The 18,142-nt window shown below is 42.7% G+C and overlaps 1 protein-coding gene across 1 annotated transcript in view; it reads left to right on the forward strand.

Moving 5' to 3' along the window:
• The window catches only part of chrnb2 (cholinergic receptor nicotinic beta 2 subunit), a 21,388-nt gene extending 4,359 nt beyond the window's left edge, over positions 1-17,029 (forward strand). Inside the window, exons 2-6 of the mRNA XM_022756737.1 lie at positions 5,489-5,634; positions 8,773-8,817; positions 10,573-10,682; positions 12,748-13,876; positions 15,432-17,029. Coding sequence (XP_022612458.1) covers positions 5,489-5,634; positions 8,773-8,817; positions 10,573-10,682; positions 12,748-13,876; positions 15,432-15,584 — 1,583 coding nt within the window. The 3' untranslated portion in view covers positions 15,585-17,029. The remainder of the gene's footprint in view (positions 1-5,488; positions 5,635-8,772; positions 8,818-10,572; positions 10,683-12,747; positions 13,877-15,431) is intronic.
• The last annotated feature ends 1,113 nt before the right edge of the window (positions 17,030-18,142 follow it).

Here is an 18,142-nt window from a genome sequence, read left to right on the forward strand (position 1 = left end):
GTAGGTGTTTATCGAGGTGTATTAAAGATAGCACTTATATCTGATGTATGACAGATAAAACTGCTTCATCTTGTCATCACTATAAAAATGGTCTGGCATCTAAAAGTATACTGACCTAGAAAGGTACAACAAAACTAGAGAAAAATAAGCTTAGAGAAAAAAAATAAAATTATGTTTGTCATGATTTTGATCAGGACATTAAGAAAAAAATACAGCCCCAAGTCTGAATTATTATCTAGATCCATGTATTGCTGTCAGACAGACGACTATTTCTTCACGTGCACATCTTACTCTCAGGCGGCAGGCTTCGGGCCGGTGATAATGTGGCTTTAGGATTTATGAGTAGCCAAATAATAGCTGTTATGAGAGGCATAATGCAGTTCAAGTGATGTGTTTTATTGCAATCCCTGAAATAGAAAGCCATACCGTCTTTCATGCAACTGCTGCCTGGGCTGTAAATAATACAAATAAACCACAAGACTGTATATTCCCGATATAAGGATTTCTAGACATTTTCTAACAGTGAAGCTTTTCAACTGCAGATTCTCTGTCCACCTCAGATTTCCCCGGATGTGACTTCTGAACATTTTCCACAGTGTTTTACATTATGTTCTGTATCATCTTGTCCCAGTGCTTCACAGAGGAAATATCAGTCATACACTTATGTATTCAAAAAGATTTAAACATGGGATGCAGCTTTATATTACATGGAAACTTGTAGCTACACATATCATATGGCATCACTGAAAAACCTCGAGATATTGACTATGGTTAAAAATAGACTAATTTGTAATTTGAAGCTATTGATATAAACTAGTACATTTTTATTTCTATTGCTGAAACAATGCTTCGCCCCACAACATGCGTTTTTGATAATGGGCCTCCCACAGTTTAAGCGATTATGGCCTGTTTGTATGAAGAACAGTAAGTATGAAGCTAAATATAAAACTTTTATCTTGAATCTTTATAATAATAATTATCAGTGCTGCAACTATTGATTATTTTCCATTATTGATTAGTCAGCCTATAGTCATATAATAGAGAAAAATGCTCATTGCACCTTCCCAAAGCTCAAGGTGCTGTCCAAACAGTCCAAACCACAAAGATATTCAGGTTACAACATCGTTTTAAAAGCTGGAACCAGTTAATATTCCCCATTGTTTTTGAAAAATAAAGTTACATAAATAGTGTTCTGTTGATCAACTAATCAATTACTCATCTTACAATTTCAGCTCTAATATTAAGTTTCAGGCTGTAAACCACTATGCTGGAGGAATCAGCAAATACTTCTTCTCTCACACATTACACATTTTATTTATTTATATGCCATAGTTTTAATTTCGCAAACTTTTAATCTTGTGCTGTTTCTTATATCATTTCTTTATGTATTCATCACAGTTACATTATGTTTTTCATGCATCTACGCAATATTTGCTTCTATAAAAGATCTTTATGAATTCATTAATATAATAATATTCAAATTATAGTGTTGCATATAAGAATAGAAATACATACATAGAAGAAGAAGATGCATAAGACATGACATTGTCGTAAAATATAAACTGTATCTTCTCATCATTATTAGTTATTACAATAGCACAGTCTCAGCTGGCCACACTTTTCTCGACATGGACGTTTGTTCAATTTGGCAACAGTAAAGCTTCTGCCCTCAGTCTACAGTGGGATGGCTTTGTCTTTTTTTTTTCTTTTTTTTTTTTTTGGAGTAATGTGATATTGCGGCTGGATGGAGGATCAATATTAATATCTCAGTTCTATGGGCACTACAGAGCCAATTGGGTGTTGCCAGTAGATCAATGGATCTCTCCATTATTGATTGAAGAATATTTCAGCATAAAAGCTCGCAGCTGCAGCCAAAAAGCCTCTTTAGTATAGAGCACTGAGAGGAGAGCAGAGAGCGATCCTACTTTCCCTCCAACCTTTTCTCATTTGAGCGAGCTGTATAAATAGAGATCATCACTGTAATAGTCTTAGCGGGATAATTCAATTTAGCTCGCGCTTCGCCCTCATTTTCTCCACATTTGTCTCTACAGCGTGTGTGGACTCTGGCCTCTTAAGTCGCGTCGTAAACTACCAACAACAGATGCTGTAAAATTGAACAGTTGATCATTCGATATGATCAAACAAGCTGCTGCAAATATAGATTTCTCCAAAATCAGGACAAAGACGTACAATACATACTATCTGAGGTCGATCAACACGCTTAGATCAAATGCTCTAAGGAAGGAAAGAGAAACAGATATAGATGTGAAGCAATCGAACAGTAAACATGGCTACCATCTCATCTCTTCCTGTGCTGTGTCAGTGTGTTTGCATGTGCATGGTGGTGTCTAACTTCCCTGGCTCCAGGGTCTAATGGGGAGCCCTGCTGAAATATTCATAGTGTCACATTAAGTTTGCAATATTTGCACTGGAAAACAACCAGAATACAACCTGAGCTACCAGCAACATTACAACCACTCAGCTCGGCCTTTAGCGTGACAGAGAGTCGTATGTGGAGACGGAGAAAGAGAGCGATCGGTCTTTGTTTAGAGGCGTTAATAAGCGTTGCAGATGAGCAGCCAAGTTAACATGTTTGTGCAGCGATCAGAGCGGAGAGCGTGGGTATTTTTGCAGCCTTGTTTCTCGAGATAAGGAAAACCAGAATAGACTGCAGCTTTCTGTCTGGATTTCCAATTTGTCTCAGTGCTGTAAAATATTAGTCAAGACTTTCATACTGAGCCCGTGCAAATATTTTAGTAGAACTAAAAATAAAGAAAAATACAAAGATTCAGTGAGTGGATATAACTATATCTGCAACTGTTGCCAGATCTACAGAAAAGACACTTGTTCCTTGGCCTGTTGAAACTGTTTTTGACATATTCTGCTAAGGTCAAAGAAAAACAGGCAGAGTGCAGTAGAATAATTATCCCGAATCGCAGTTTTGACACAATTGTACACAGGAGTTCCTTTGCATTTATTCAGCTTCATCAGTTTGGCCTCGAACTTTACGCTGGCTCCTTGTAAAAGATGGGCTTAGTCATCTCGAGTGAAAAACCACTGAATTACTCCTCATGCCCAACAGATATGATATCAACGTGAATCAGCCTTCACCTGTTTGGTTGAGGTGCTGGGGTCAGTGTGGTGAGCTTTAGAGCGGAGACCCTGCATTAAATCTCCTTTTTTCATACATTCAAGGGCATGGATACGTCAAAATGCTTGATACAAATATAATGTGAGATAGCGTGAGAGCACTCCGCTCACAGGCTGTGTTTACAAAGAAGACCGAGTATCTGAACTGAATATCACTTTGTATAAATTGTCGTCTAGTTAGTGTAGGCATGAAACTACCATTTACATTATGAGTATGGCTGACAAAAAAATTGATGTTTTCTGCTTCATCATTATTTAAGGGAATTGTATTAGCTTCCTGTCTCATCCGACAGTGTTATTGCATTGTGCTTCTGGGAATAATAAACATTACTCATATGGCTCCGACACAGACAGTGATGCTTATTTCCCTCATGAATATGTGCACACAAAAAGACAACATGAACATACAGACGTAAAAACGCTAGCCGGAGCTTGTGGACAATAAACAACCGGACTGCACACATGCGCTGACAGGCCGTGTATTGATGATGTTGGATAAGCGAGGGAAAGGGGCAATAAATGGACAGTGGCTGTCAGCAACAGGGAGATGGAGATAACAGGGAGGAGAGAGGCAGTCAGGGGCGGGAGAAGGAAATATGGACCGGCTCGGAAGACGGAAAGATGGAGAAAGTGTAAAAGAAAATGAGACAGGTGAAACGGGAAACAGGAAAGAGCAGGAGATTAAAAAAAAAAAAAAGATGGGGAGGAATTACGTGTTGAGTTTACAGGAATGAAGAGAGTCTTCATTGATCCAGAGACAGAGACTATCATTCCTGTTCAGTGAACACAGCAGCGCTCCAGGGCAGGGGGGGGGGGACTTAGCGCATCAGAGAGGAGCTCAGAAACAAATTCAGCTTCAGTAAAATGGTGAAAAAAACAGCATCAGTGGTTTGCAGTTTTTTTAATTTCCACTTTATTCACCATTTCAATTTTTACATCACTATTTAGGCAAATCCTTAAATGTTTGCCTCTCTCAAATATACCTGCTCTGCCAATTGACTGCGTTCTAACTTTAGATACTAATAGATTTAGTTTCTCTGTGCTATTAACTAGGACTGATTATTGAATCAGACCGTCATTCGGATAAATATTTGGTCTGTAAAATGACAAAAATGCAGATCACTATTTTCTCAAGCCTCAGATGACGTCTTCAAACTACGACCAACAGTCTAAAGTTTACAGTAGAGAGGCTGGAATCAGCGATCTACTATTATGTACTACTATGTATTTTTTAAAAAAGGCATGATAATGGTGGTAAAACCCAAGGTATAGGGTTTGTATTTTATTCTGTATCATTTTGATTGTTCTTTTTTTCTTTATTGTTACTTCTAACATCTATGTTTTTGTATATGGACTGTGTTGAAAATGAAAAGCTTTTCTCTCAAGGGGTTTAAATTTGGAAAAAAATAAAAAAAATGTAACATAACTGTGTGTGGATTTCACCTACATCAACTTTTAAACATTTGTTTTTGTTGCGCTGCTAATAGCCTCTCAAATAGCAGGTTAGAAGATGACAGCACTGGTACCAAGTTAACAGTAAGCAGCCGGTGTTTATCATCAGTGGGAAAGTGTGAGGGAGTTGTGAGAGGGAAAAGATGCAGCACAGGAGCAAACAGATGCCAGAGAGGCAGGGGGTGAAGAGCAGGAAAGGAGGAGGAGGAGGTGCAGAACAGTTGCTTTTTTCTATGCATCATGTCTCTCAGTCACACGCCTCCCCTCCTGCATGTGGTGTTGTGACAGCTCTGCCCAAACTCGACCACTTACACAGATACAACTACAGTCGCCTACAGATGGAGCGACGGCGGACGTGAGGGAGGGAGGGATGGGACGGGGGAGAAGAGACAGGGGAAGGGAAGTGAGAGATGGAGTGAAAATAACCCAAAGCTACAAAAGACTGGCAGTTGGGGGGAAGTGCAACACGGCAGAGGAGAATAGATAGAGACAGAGCGGAGGCACGAAGAGCGCGATAGAGACGGAGAGGATAGCAATAGAGATGTTCAGACTGGTTGACTCATTCTTATGATGTCAGATCTTGTATGAAGTGTGTATCGAGCTGTGCTGACGTGCTCCAGCCGGCAGTGATGAGCAATGCCATGGTTCAAAGGCTTTGCATTCTCAATACACATGGATAGCCATGCAGCTCTCAAAGCTGAGAGTGAGGGCAGTGGCCAAACAGGGAAAGTCAATAGCGTCGCTGATGTCCTTCTCCTGCATGCTTGTACAGTATAGGCCTATCTGATATGATAAAATTCTTTTTAACTGATGCCAAGAGAGACACAGATGGCTGCAACTCCAGATAGAGGCAGATGATGATGATGATAATGTGTTCTCATTACAGGCGGCCTCGGGGCAGACACAGAGGAGCGGCTGGTGGAGCATCTCCTAAACCCAGCCCACTACAACAAACTGATCCGTCCTGCGACTAATGGCTCCGAGCTGGTTACTGTGCAGCTGATGGTGTCGTTGGCCCAACTCATCAGTGTGGTGAGTGTGCACATGTCTGGGAGCGTGTGTTTGAATCTGTGCGCACCTTTCGCACCAAGAGTACGATTCAGTATGATACCCATCATTTTATTTTTATTATACATAAACCATAATCACACCTGATCTGTTCACCAAGTGTCATGGAAACCAATTCAGAGCATTTTGAAAAATATTGCAAAAATAAAACTGTGGTGAAAGAAATAAGAAGAACATAAAGAAAAAGTATTCAAACCAAAATTTAAAAATACTTTCTCCCCTAATTATTGGCAACTACAATAAACCATGGCTAGAATGAGAACAAAATCAATGTAAAACCACCTCAAGTAGGAGGGCTTCCCTTCCTACCAATCAATCAATCAATCAAGTAACTGAATTAGTCCAAGACCAACACAAACTCCTTAGCTCTAACATCCGGGTGGAAAACCAATAAAATCACTAAATCATCACTAGCACTGTGTAACTACACCCCAATTTGGCACAACACCCCTGTCTACTTTCCATCATGGCAACAAAAGAGAAATCACTTATCTCCACCATTCAATATATTAATCCCGGGAGAGACCAGTCCCTCCACTACCAACAATTATAACTCCATACTTAAATACAAAATTACTGTAATACAACAAACAACAAGGTGAAATGTTTAAAATGGGATTGGCTGACACAGTCATGCCACTTGGTGCTACCAACCAGTTCAATCCCTTACAGCAGTAACTAAAAAAGCCTCCGCTGTGTTCAAAATATTGATTAAATAAAAACCAAAGTATTATTGGAACATGTCTTTAATGTATAAAATTTTAAAGTGCTCACTATGCATCCATAATGGGCTCCAGTGTTACATTGTTATATATTGTACTTGGATTATCATTATTTATGCAGTAATGTGTAAGCAGCATTTTAATGTTGTAGCTAGCTGTGGTAGAGCTAATTCTATTAATTTTGTATTCTGTTGAGTGGTTTTAATGAAGCAATGCAATGTTTATGAGCTACAGATGATTGAAATCTGCAAAGTAACCAGCAGGTTCCCTTATCAGATAAATGTAAGGGAGTAAAAAGTGCAATATTTCTCTCTGTAATGTTGTGGACTAAAAGAAGAAAAGTTGCATACAAATAAAATACTCAAGAACAAGTACCTCAGATCTGTATGTGAGTATAGCACTTGAGAAAATGTACTTAGCTTCTTCTCACCACTGCAAACAAGCTGCAGAATGAGGGTAAAACCACCGCTGCTTTACAGTACAATGATCCTTAGAAGTATATTAGTAAAACCATCATGCTTCACCACCTTTACCGTAAGCTCTGGATTCCTTCAGTGTCAGTCGTTCAGGAAATCAAACAGACCCGGTGATTATAACCGTTAAAAACACGGTATAAAGCAGTTTCACATTCAGGGTGTTTTCATACCTGCGCTTTTCTCGATTCGTTTGCCCCCTTGGTACGATTCGTTTGGACAGGTGTGAAAACAGTAATTGCACTCAGGTGAGGACCAAAACAATCGCACCGAGACTCTTCCGAGAAGGTGGTCTCGGTCCGGTCCCAAACAAATTCTGGAGCGGTTCGTTTTTGGTGTGGAAGAGTTCTGAACTCGATCCGACCCCACTAGCAGGTGAACTATTAGTTTTGAGCTAGACGGTTGCCGTAACCTTCTTCCGGTGCCAGACAATCTGACCAATAAGCGGAATGAACGTTCTCACGTGGTTTGTAATGATGCATTTTCGGTCGCTTGAATTTTTTCCCTGCGTGAAAGCAAACGGAACCAGGAGGAAAGTGCTGCAAGTTTACAAACTCATCAACTGAATCGGACCAGAGCAAACGAACCTTAGGTGTGAAAACGTCCTTAAAGTCAGTGTTTCACCATCACTGTCGGCGGACATGAGACCTCGGGGAAGCTCTGCGAGCTGAGATTACAGCTAACCTTTGTTTTGATCGTTTCTCTGATAACTTATGAACCAGACATTTAGGAGGACTTTACCGGCAACCCAATTATCCATACTGATTATCCAAACCGATAGAAACACCCATAAAGCAGTTGCACTTAAAAAATCACTAACATCAAGGCGCCCCAGCAGCTCACCTAGTAGAGTCCGTACCACAAAGGCTTGTTCCTACCCTTAGCGGCCAGGTTTCTACTCCTACACTTGGTCTCCATGTCACCCCCTCACTCTCTCCCTGACTTTCCCATTTCTCCCACTGTAGCTATCCAATTAAAGGCAAAAATGCCCCAAAACAACTTTAAAAAATCAGCGATTCACCAACACATCAGCAGACAGTGAATAGCTAGAAACTGAGATTTATTACCTTTGTTTCTTCACTAACTAATGAACCAGACATTCAGCAGGTTTTTACCGACAGCCAAATTATCCACAGAGGTTTCCTCCTCTCCATGACAAACGGGCCAGGGGATTAAAACCAGTAAAAGAATTAAGCAGTTTCACTTTAAAAATCAGTGATTTGCTGACGCTCTTCTGTGGACATAGGACAGGACATCTCCAGCAGCTGGGAGCTGAGCTGCCTGACATTTGCCTGGCTCTTTTCTCTGATGACTTAAGATCCATTTGATTTGATATGATAATGTAGTGCACAACTCAAAAAATATATAACATAGGTCTAATAATTTTTAGACATTTTAATGTGGAAAAGTTACATATCATAACCTTAAGGGGCCAATCCAGTGATTTTACACTTAAAATTCAGTTTACTCATTATGCTGAGTACGACTCAGCTGTTGAAAACAGTTGAATAATGTCTTCTGTGGCTGTGGAGGAGCTTTCTAAAGTCTGAGAAATTAATCCTGATGACATAATCAGGGTTATCTTGGCTTGAGCTTGAAGACTTCAGTTTTTTTTTTGCCAGTGTTACAAACTGGGACATGGAGTTTGAAAGACATTTGGATTAACAAAGCAGGAAGGGTTTAATGAATGATGCTATCAAGTTGCATATTACAAAGCGTAGGATCCATTGTTTTTGAAGCACGACTCAGCCTATAGGGACCCAAAGTCAGGATATCCCGGCCTCGCTGCCTCCATGTTATGCAATTTTGTTTTTAAAAAAAATCTGTCACTCAGATGTTGGAAGTGCTGTAATGAATCACTGAGGTGTCCCTTCAGTCACAGTTTGTAATGTCTTCTTCCTCTGCAGCATGAAAGAGAGCAGGTGATGACCACTAACGTCTGGCTAACACAGGTGAGACTTTTCACTCCTTTCCTCATCTTGCCATCCCGTCTCAACATATTGTAGTAAACATCCTGCCACACACGGAAAGATTGTTGAAATACAGACCAAACAGTGACTAAAAGATTTAATTTTAGATGGTTTTGCCTCAGATTCCACAGTGTGACATCCAGGTCAGTGGAAGTGACTCACAAACCACTAGGGACTTGAATGGTAGTCACAGTGCATAGAAAAAAAACAGCCACTGAATAATACCATAGTGTTATCATACTAGTAGACCATAGCATATGAGCAGTGGTCCAGTTAGTGGAGGGGAAAGATGCATCTCTGCATTCCACGTTTCACTGGTTCTGTGGCTGGTAGACTCTAATCCTTCCCCCCTACTCCTCATGTGAAGCAGCGGCTCTTAGATCTGAGATGACTGGTAAAGTGTCAGACAGTGAGAGAGACATCAAACCATGCACGGCCTCGAAAAAACAAAATCTGACAGGAGAAATATGAGAAGTGAGTTGAAATTTATGAGCAAGAATCAAGGCTTGTTCTTTTTTTTTTTTACATCCAAAGCACAGATAACTGATGATAACACAAGCGCATTGCACAAAGTCTGGAGCCCCTATTTCTCTGCTGAGTTTGTGATTTACCATTACCTCACCCTGTGAAACCTGGGAATAATGTGACTCTGACTGAACTGTGACCCTCTTGTACATGGCTGGCTCTTTGTAATGCTTACAGCTGAGGCCTTTAACATGTAGGTGCACGCATTTACACACACAAGGTATACAAATGCATCCACCCACACACATCAGCAACATATGTGCCTGCTTTTGGGGGCAGGTGTTAAAGCAGATTACACAGGCAAATGTTCAATTAGGATGTAAATTTAGATCTATAAATGAATCGCTTAGAGTTCCCTAAACAGCCTCCTGTGTCACCATTATGGACGCTGCATTTTTTATTAGATTGTGTATAGCGTCATGCTTTTTTCCATCTTGTTTGCACACATGCACACACACACACACACACCCCACACACACACACATGCTCATACACTTGCACCTGAGCAAGTTAGGATTTATGACATGTAACGGAGCATAGCACGGCCATCAGTGCTGTATGGATTCCTGGCCGTCTGTAAGCAGGGGAGCCAAGGACAGCTGTCCTGAGCCAAGACAAACTGTAATGACCATAATGCATCACAGTTACTGCAGACGACCTAGCATGGGCTTTACAGCTCCAACATGGCTGTAATGTAAAAGAGCCAGACAGGGCTGCTGTTACAGGTCACACAGGCTGCGGTGTGGCAATGTCTACGACTGACCCACAACATACAGAACAAGATAATGCTGGTCTTTTACACAAGGTTACACAGGGGACATAGAGATCTTTGCTGATGCACACACACACATGTGCGGGAACAGCCTTACTGTAGATGCCATTTTAATCATGCTGATTGGCTTGTGGCTGGGTGTGTTTAAAAGACCATTCGGGGTCAGGGTTGATGTGATTTTTTCTCTCTCTCTCTCTCTCTCTCTCTCTTTGGCTTAAAGTTAAAAGTATGATGTAAGCGTAGGGAGGACAGACAGCACAGGATGTTCCCCAGGCTTACGTGGCCTCTGATGCGTTGTATTGACCACCGACTGACTGGCGACCAGACGAAAAGATGGAGAGAGAGACTTTCTCCTCTCCGCTCCTCACAAGATGTCTTTTCTTGCTGCTGTGTGATTGGCCGATGAGTGACTAAGCACTGTGTTTTTTATTGGCCCTCAGGAGTGGCAGGACTATCGTCTGACTTGGGTCCCTGAGGAGTTTGATGGAATGATGAAGGTCAGGCTGCCCTCAAAACACATCTGGCTGCCTGACGTGGTGCTCTACAACAAGTGAGTCACTCACTCACCCTCCTGTCCTCTCTTCAGAGCGCTCCCAGGAGACACACACACACACACACACACACACACACACACACACACACACACACACACACATACACACAAGCTCTGGGAGGCGTGTATGCTCATACACTTGCACAACAAAAGCACGTACTGTAGGATTCTCATATTAAACTGATAATAGTTTAAAGCTAACTCCCTGTTGCTGTGATGCAGCTGCCACCACTCCGAGTCACTTTGGATAAGAACATGAATGAAACCTGCCAGACAGGACTGAATATATCCACTGAAATCTGCTCATACCACTCATGCTACTTTATTACACACTATCTCCAACTCTCAGGAGACACCTCAAAGTTATCGCATATACATGTACAATACAGATATGCAAATGCAGTAGTAGATACAGACAGATTTACACATACAAACACAGATTGCTCTTTTTTCTCTAAATATTTGCATAACTCCAAACTAAAATATAAAGCTGTAAGTTTTGAGTCTGCCACCTACAAGCCTTGTCTACAGCGCGTACACCCTTTGTACATTGTGTATGCACCCTGTTACCTTCAAGTTCCCATTAGGTACAGTGCACACAGTAACTCGGAAACCAATTCCCATACTTTGTGGTAAATTAATTAAACACCAATTTCCATAGGAATATGCAGCATGGGAGAACTGCATAAACTATAAATCTAGTTTTTAATTAAAGTCTTAAAACTATATTTTGACACAGGGACTAGATGAAGATGAAGTCATAATGTAGGACCCACCTGAGTCGAAGTTGTATTGAAGTGGTGCAAATTCCCAGACAAAATGTGTGATTAATCAAATTACCTTAAAATAGCAGATGATGAACCGGAGTATTTTGGGGCTGAGACTTGAGGATCAGTCTGGATGATATGGTTCAAATTAACCATATGGTAAATGTTTGCAAAATTACATATATGTAAAACAAAATAATCATAAAAATAATTATATGTACAATGCAGTGAATTGTGTTCGACTGTGATGTGTTATATAACACAAAAATCTTCACATTCAAAACAGAAACTTGATCTGTTGGTTTGTAATTAAAAGTTGCTTGTGTGTCTGAGAAGTTAAGTGTGTCTTAATGTAATGGAAACTGAGTGTCAGCCTACTGTATGTAAATCAGCTCATCAGAGTACAGTGATCTGTCTGGCCTTCTCCTCTTTCCCTGCCTCAGTCCTTACTTTACTAAAGATTAAAAGATCCCTGACCCACCACACTCTGGATAAAATGATCCCGTTAATCCCACGTACCCCAGGCCGACGAGCTCCTCCAAGTCTTCTCCATTGCTTCCAACTACTGTCAGTTACTTAAACTGGAGGATTATCTCTGCGTATGGCGGCACTCGAGTCTCAATTTGATTTTGTAACTAAATTTGCAGGAAAGCGCTTAAGAATGTACTTGAGTAGGTGGGTCAGTTCTGTAAATACAGTCAGAAATGATGTGTCATATCCTACACCATTAGCCATAATTAATTAGTTCCCTTGCCAAAATCTCGAGTTAAATGAAAATTCAATCCACAGCTTTAATGTTGTCACTGGACTTCTGATCAATGTGGCTAATTTGAGCTGTTTGACTTGACCCAGTCTGACCTGTGAGCTGTTTCCTGTCTAGACTGTGTGTTCATTTGATCCTGCTTCCTTGTTCCTTATGTTTGTATAAACAAGTGTTTGTGAGACCCTGTTGCCCAGAGACACCTCAGAGTCTCAACATCGTAACCTCTCTATCTCTGTTTTTGTGCGTGCGTGTGTGTGTGTGTGTGTGTGTGTGTGTGTGTGTGTGTGTGTGTGTGTGTGTGTGTGTGTGTGTGTGTGTGTCCTAGAGGCCTGTAATGAATGTGTATTGCATAATGAGATGCGTCATGTCCCACAGTTCATAAGACTCAGGGGAAATGTGGCCTCTCATTATAATTTATGTTTACAAAATTGTTAAATAATAAAATCACCACATAAAGGGTTCTGTTTATGTCTGACTCTTCTATTTTTGTCCGTCTCGTCTTCCTCTCTGTCTCTGTCACCTTGTCTCTCAGTGCCGATGGGGTGTACGAGGTGTCGTTCTACTCTAATGCGGTGGTCTCCTACGATGGCAGCATCTTCTGGTTGCCACCGGCCATCTACAAGTCAGCCTGTAAGATCGAGGTCAAGCACTTCCCCTTTGACCAGCAGAACTGCACGCTGCGCTTCCGCTCCTGGACCTACGACCGCACCGAGATCGATCTGGTGCTCCGTGCGGACGTGGCCAGTATGGATGACTTCACGCCCAGCGGGGAGTGGGACATCATCGCCCTGCCAGGCAGGCGAAACGAAAACCCAGCTGACCCCACCTACGTGGACATAACGTATGACTTTATCATCCGCCGGAAGCCTCTTTTCTACACCATCAATCTTATCATCCCGTGTGTCCTCATCACCTCGCTGGCCATCCTGGTCTTCTACCTGCCCTCAGACTGCGGAGAGAAGATGACGCTCTGCATCTCAGTGCTCCTGGCCCTCACTGTGTTCCTGCTGCTGATCTCCAAGATTGTACCACCCACTTCACTGGACGTCCCTCTGGTGGGGAAGTACCTGATGTTCACTATGGTCCTAGTCACCTTCTCTATCGTCACCAGTGTGTGTGTGCTCAACGTGCACCACCGCTCGCCCACCACACACACTATGCCCCCTTGGGTTAAACTGGTGTTCCTCAACAAGCTCCCTGCCCTGCTCTTTATGCGCCAGCCTAGGAACAGCTGCGAGCGCCAGCGGCTGCGCCAAAGAAGGAGGGCCCAGGAGCAGAAAGAGGGTGGGCGCAGCGGGGAAGCAGGGGCCTTGATGGTGGGTCTCGGGCTGGGTGGCGCTGGCGGGAACGGAGGGGGAACCTCCACAGGGGTTTTCGGCAAAGAGGACAGTGACCCTTGTACCTGCTATGTGAACCGAGCATCTGTTAAACAGTTTGGAGGGGATCTGGGAGGTGCAGGAGGTGGATCCATGGATGGTCTGAACAGGGTGAGGGAGGGCCGGGAAGGGGGCTCAGGAAACCTGCCAAGGGGGCAGCAAGCAGCGGGAGGTCCTGCTCTGACTCAGGCTCTGCTGGCTCAAGCCTGTCCGGGCTTCGAGGAGGCTGTGGAAGGAGTACGCTTCATCGCCAACCACATGAAGAGTGAGGATGATGATCAAAGCGTGAGTTTTACTGTATATTTACTCATTAATACCTTTTACAACATGACTATAATAATCTCTGTTGCTCCTTATTAGAGCCCGACCAACACTAGACTTTTTGGGATGACAGTGATATTGATACTTGGAAAGAGATAACAATATATTGGCCAATATTCTTTTTAAGTAAGTAAGGAAATAACATAAAAACATAGGTAAAGATAATTTATAGTTGGATAATAAACTATTTTCTGAGATGACAGTATTTTTTTTAATTTTCTAAAGTAACTATAACTTTTTTGTATTAACAATGGTTACAATCATAAACCCACAGAGAACTGTCACCTGACTCTGCAGTTTCCCTCAGCTCCATAGCTCTACTTTTTTTTTTTTTAGCAACCTTTAGCCAAAAAGCTCTGTTTAAGCTCATTGTTTTTGGTTTTATGGCCTCACAGCTCTCATCTGTATAATTTCCAGCTGCAGGAGGTTTAAATAACTAAAAACATAAAACACATGAATAGATGATTTGTTAGAGTTAAACACAAAACACAAAGATAAAGTGAAATGTACATGCTGGTAATGCCGCCAGTAAATCCTGCAATTTCTTACCATCGTACACCTCAATACCAATATATCTGAGACAAACAGATTAGGTGATAATACCAGCCTGCCAACGTGTCGCTCAGGCTCTTCTCCATATTAAACTAAAATATTATCTTGTCTATGTGTGGATAACATCATACCATAAATCAGCTTCTTTTGTGGGAATATGTTAGTAGTCATAAAAAGCATTCTGAGCAGCACAGATCTGTCCTCTCAGTACCATATCATGTTATAGTCATGAGAGAGCTGGACAGCCGTGACGTCTAGCTGTGCCATCCGAAACTTATGCGGGGGGGGGGGTCGAGTACACCAGAGCACAAGCAAAGGAGACGGATCTGGTGATGCAATCATAGCCCTGTGAATATTCAACACAGACATGTAATTATAGCAGAGGTGTGACGTGTGCACAGAGAAGGCGTACAACAGGAAAAAGCGCTGGAATGGAGGAGCCGAGACAGCGGGGTGAGGGTGGCATTATTTATCGCTTTTCTTCAAGGCATCTTAGGAGACCAGGCGTCTCTTCTGGAGTGAAAGAAACTGACACGGGAATTAACAATCCTCTGTAATTCTGTCCATCATCGCCATAGTTACCACCCCGTCGCCATGCCGACAGCTTTAAAATCCTCCCTCTCCTGCCTCAGCCCTCCCCCCTCCACCCGCCTCCGCCCCCCTCCTCCTCCCCAAGTCATCATCACTGGGGTTACAGTGTCAGCACACCCTCCGTCTCTCTGCCCTCCATCACTCTCTCTTGTCCCCCATGTCCTTCTCCTCCTCCTTGACTCATGCCAGACCTCATCAGCGCTTTGTGGCAGAAGAAGTCTCTGCTCACATTAACCCCTCACCTCCATTAACCCTCTGCATAGTCAGAGGCAGAGAGGTAGATGGAGGGAGAATGTGGGAGAACGTGATTCTGCTCACCTTAATTTTTTTCTCTTCACCCCATCCCATACCCCTTTTGTCCCATCCCCATCCACAGGTGAGCGAGGACTGGAAGTATGTTGCCATGGTGATCGACCGCCTCTTCCTGTGGATCTTTGTGTTTGTGTGCGTGTTCGGCACGATGGGCATGTTCCTGCAGCCACTCTTTCAGAATTACACAGCCAAGACCATCACCAGCTCGCCAGGCTGACCGTCCCCTCCCCCGGCCACGAACACGCTGACAGACAGCTCCCCCTCGACCAAACAGCACAGCAGGACAAGAGCCAGAGTTTGGGAGGGGGGGGGGCGGGTCTGGGTTTTATTGTGTCTATGGAACTGGAACCAGAACTGGAACTGATCAGCAATCACACCCATTACCTTTCTAGTAACGTTTTTTGCAACGAACAACTGTTTTTCTTGTATGAAGAAAAAGGAAAACACCATCATACTCTTACCTGCGTTTTTTTGTCCAGATATTTAAAGGACTGACCTCCCCTTTCTGGTGGAAACGACCCTCCCTGTTCTCCTCTTCAGCCAGTCAGGGAACGAGGATGCTATGATTTACTCCTTGTCGAACCTTACGCCAGCCAATCGACTCCTCTCCGCCTGCCGCTGACTGCTTAATTGACACATGACATGCCCGCCTTCAACTATGACATTACTCATTCACAATATTGACTGATGTCAGTCAGAGGTAATCAGAAAGGGAAGGGAGGTTCATGTCAAGGTTCTTATACATTCATTTTAGTTTTTTTCAGAAAACCACCACATCAGTGAACTGATTCAGTATATTTTATCATAGCATAGCAGCTTACCACAGTATAGCATTGAGTATATATTATTAAGATTTCTCTGTGTTAGCTCATGCAAGGGTCTGTTGCTGATAGAGAGGCTACGGTGTGTTGTATGATTGTCTAGATTTAACAAGAATGTGATATAAACTGTACTACACAGCCTGTGACGCGCACACTAACACAATATGTGTACAAGCAACAGATTGTGAAGGAAAATACATAGAGGGTATACTTATAGTAAAGAAAGAGCCAGGACGCATTGTTAGATGAAAGTCAAAGGGGGAAAGTAATAGATTATGCATGGACAGTTTTTTGCTTTGAGAGTCGTGCACAGTAGGTAGAGAACAGCAGCAGCCTGCTGTGCCAGAGTGCACAGCTGCAGTGAGATGAGCTGAGCTCCTGAGAAAATGAGGAATCTGAGCCAAGATGGTGGATAGGACTTCCTGTTTGATGGTCAGTGGAATATGATTCCTCCAAGGCAGAGTATTCAGAGATCAGTGTTGGAAAAAGTTACATGTAAATCGAAATATATTGGTGGAAGAATGGGGATTTTAATATGGAAATGAAGCTATTATGTGTATTGATATGTAATTTCACAACTGCTTATTTTCTGTCATTGCTGTGATTATCAGATCAGAGTATGACAGTGTCTCACCTCCTCTCCTCTCCTCTCCTCTCCTCTCCTCTCCAGCGTACCTATTTCTGCAGTGGATTCTGTTCATGTATGTAATGTTAAGAGCATATGTATACATGTGAGCGTGCCCCATACCCTAATCCATTATCACATCTGTCAGATACAATGTTCAGGAGAGCATACTCTGTGTGTGTGTGTGTGTGTGTGTGTGTGTGTGTGTGTGTGTGTGTGTGTGTGTGTGTGTGTGTGTGTGTGTGTGTGTCTCCCCCCACCCCCCTTTCTATTAATCTCTGCCAACATCTCTCTAGTCTTCTCCCTCTTATCTGGTCTTCCATGGACAAACATATTTCTGACAATTAGTGCAACTAGAATAATGAAATCCTACATTCTCCAAACACCTATTCATTAGGTCAGTTTTCCTTTTTTATCATGGAATGGCTGATTTGTCTTATTTCCACAATATTCCCAGGTTCCCTGACAACCGATCGAGATGCAGGGGCACAGAGAAATAAATTTTCAATAAACAAGAGAGACATGACAACATGGCCAACACTGAAGCGGTCATATCAGGCAATAATAAGTTACAGATGCAAAATCATAAGCAGAAATCATGAAGAAAAGGGCAATACATGATGCTAAATAGTATAAATGTGTCTGACTTTATAATGACGCAGCAGTTGAGGTTTAACAGACTGGAAAAAAAAAAGGATAATCAGACCACCACGAGAGGAAGCACAATCCAGAGAGTAAGGAGGAATAGAGCAGGATAGGCAGAGACAGAGGACTGTTAGTGTTGTTACAGCGTAGGAAAGCCACCAGAAATCTCTGAAAAACTCCCGTCTAATCCTCGGTCACTGTCACTCGCTGTGAGTTTCCCCGGCTTTTTACAGTCAAGTGGCCAAGTCTGCAGCTCAGCTCAGTACCGGACTGGGAGCTGTGTGTGGGTCTCTCTCTCTCTGTCTCTCTCTGTCTTTCTGTCTCTGGAGGACGGGATTACCCAGGTGGGATCCCCAGCAGATCCCGAACAAGTGTGAAAAGCCTATCAGAGACCTGTGAAAACTGTAGGCTGCACGGCTCCACACGGACAAAGTGCTGCTGTCCACCCTCTTCTCCCTCTCTCTCTCTGACCTTTCCACTCTCCTTCCCCTCTTCTCACTTCCTCTCTCATTATCCTCCCATGTCTCTCACCTTCTCCTTCCTGACTCTCAAATCTGCTCCTGTGCACACCTTAACCAGTCCAATAAAGGTTGTAGGTTCAGATTAATCAAAGTAAGTGTCTGTGTTCCACATTTGTACTCTCCCTCTCTCTCTCTCTCTCTCTCTCTCTCCCTCTCCCTCACA

This window comes from Seriola dumerili, unplaced genomic scaffold, assembly GCF_002260705.1.
Source record: "Seriola dumerili isolate Sdu_G_001 unplaced genomic scaffold, Sdu_1.0 BDQW01000258.1, whole genome shotgun sequence".
Classification (NCBI taxonomy): Eukaryota; Metazoa; Chordata; class Actinopteri; order Carangiformes; family Carangidae; genus Seriola; species Seriola dumerili.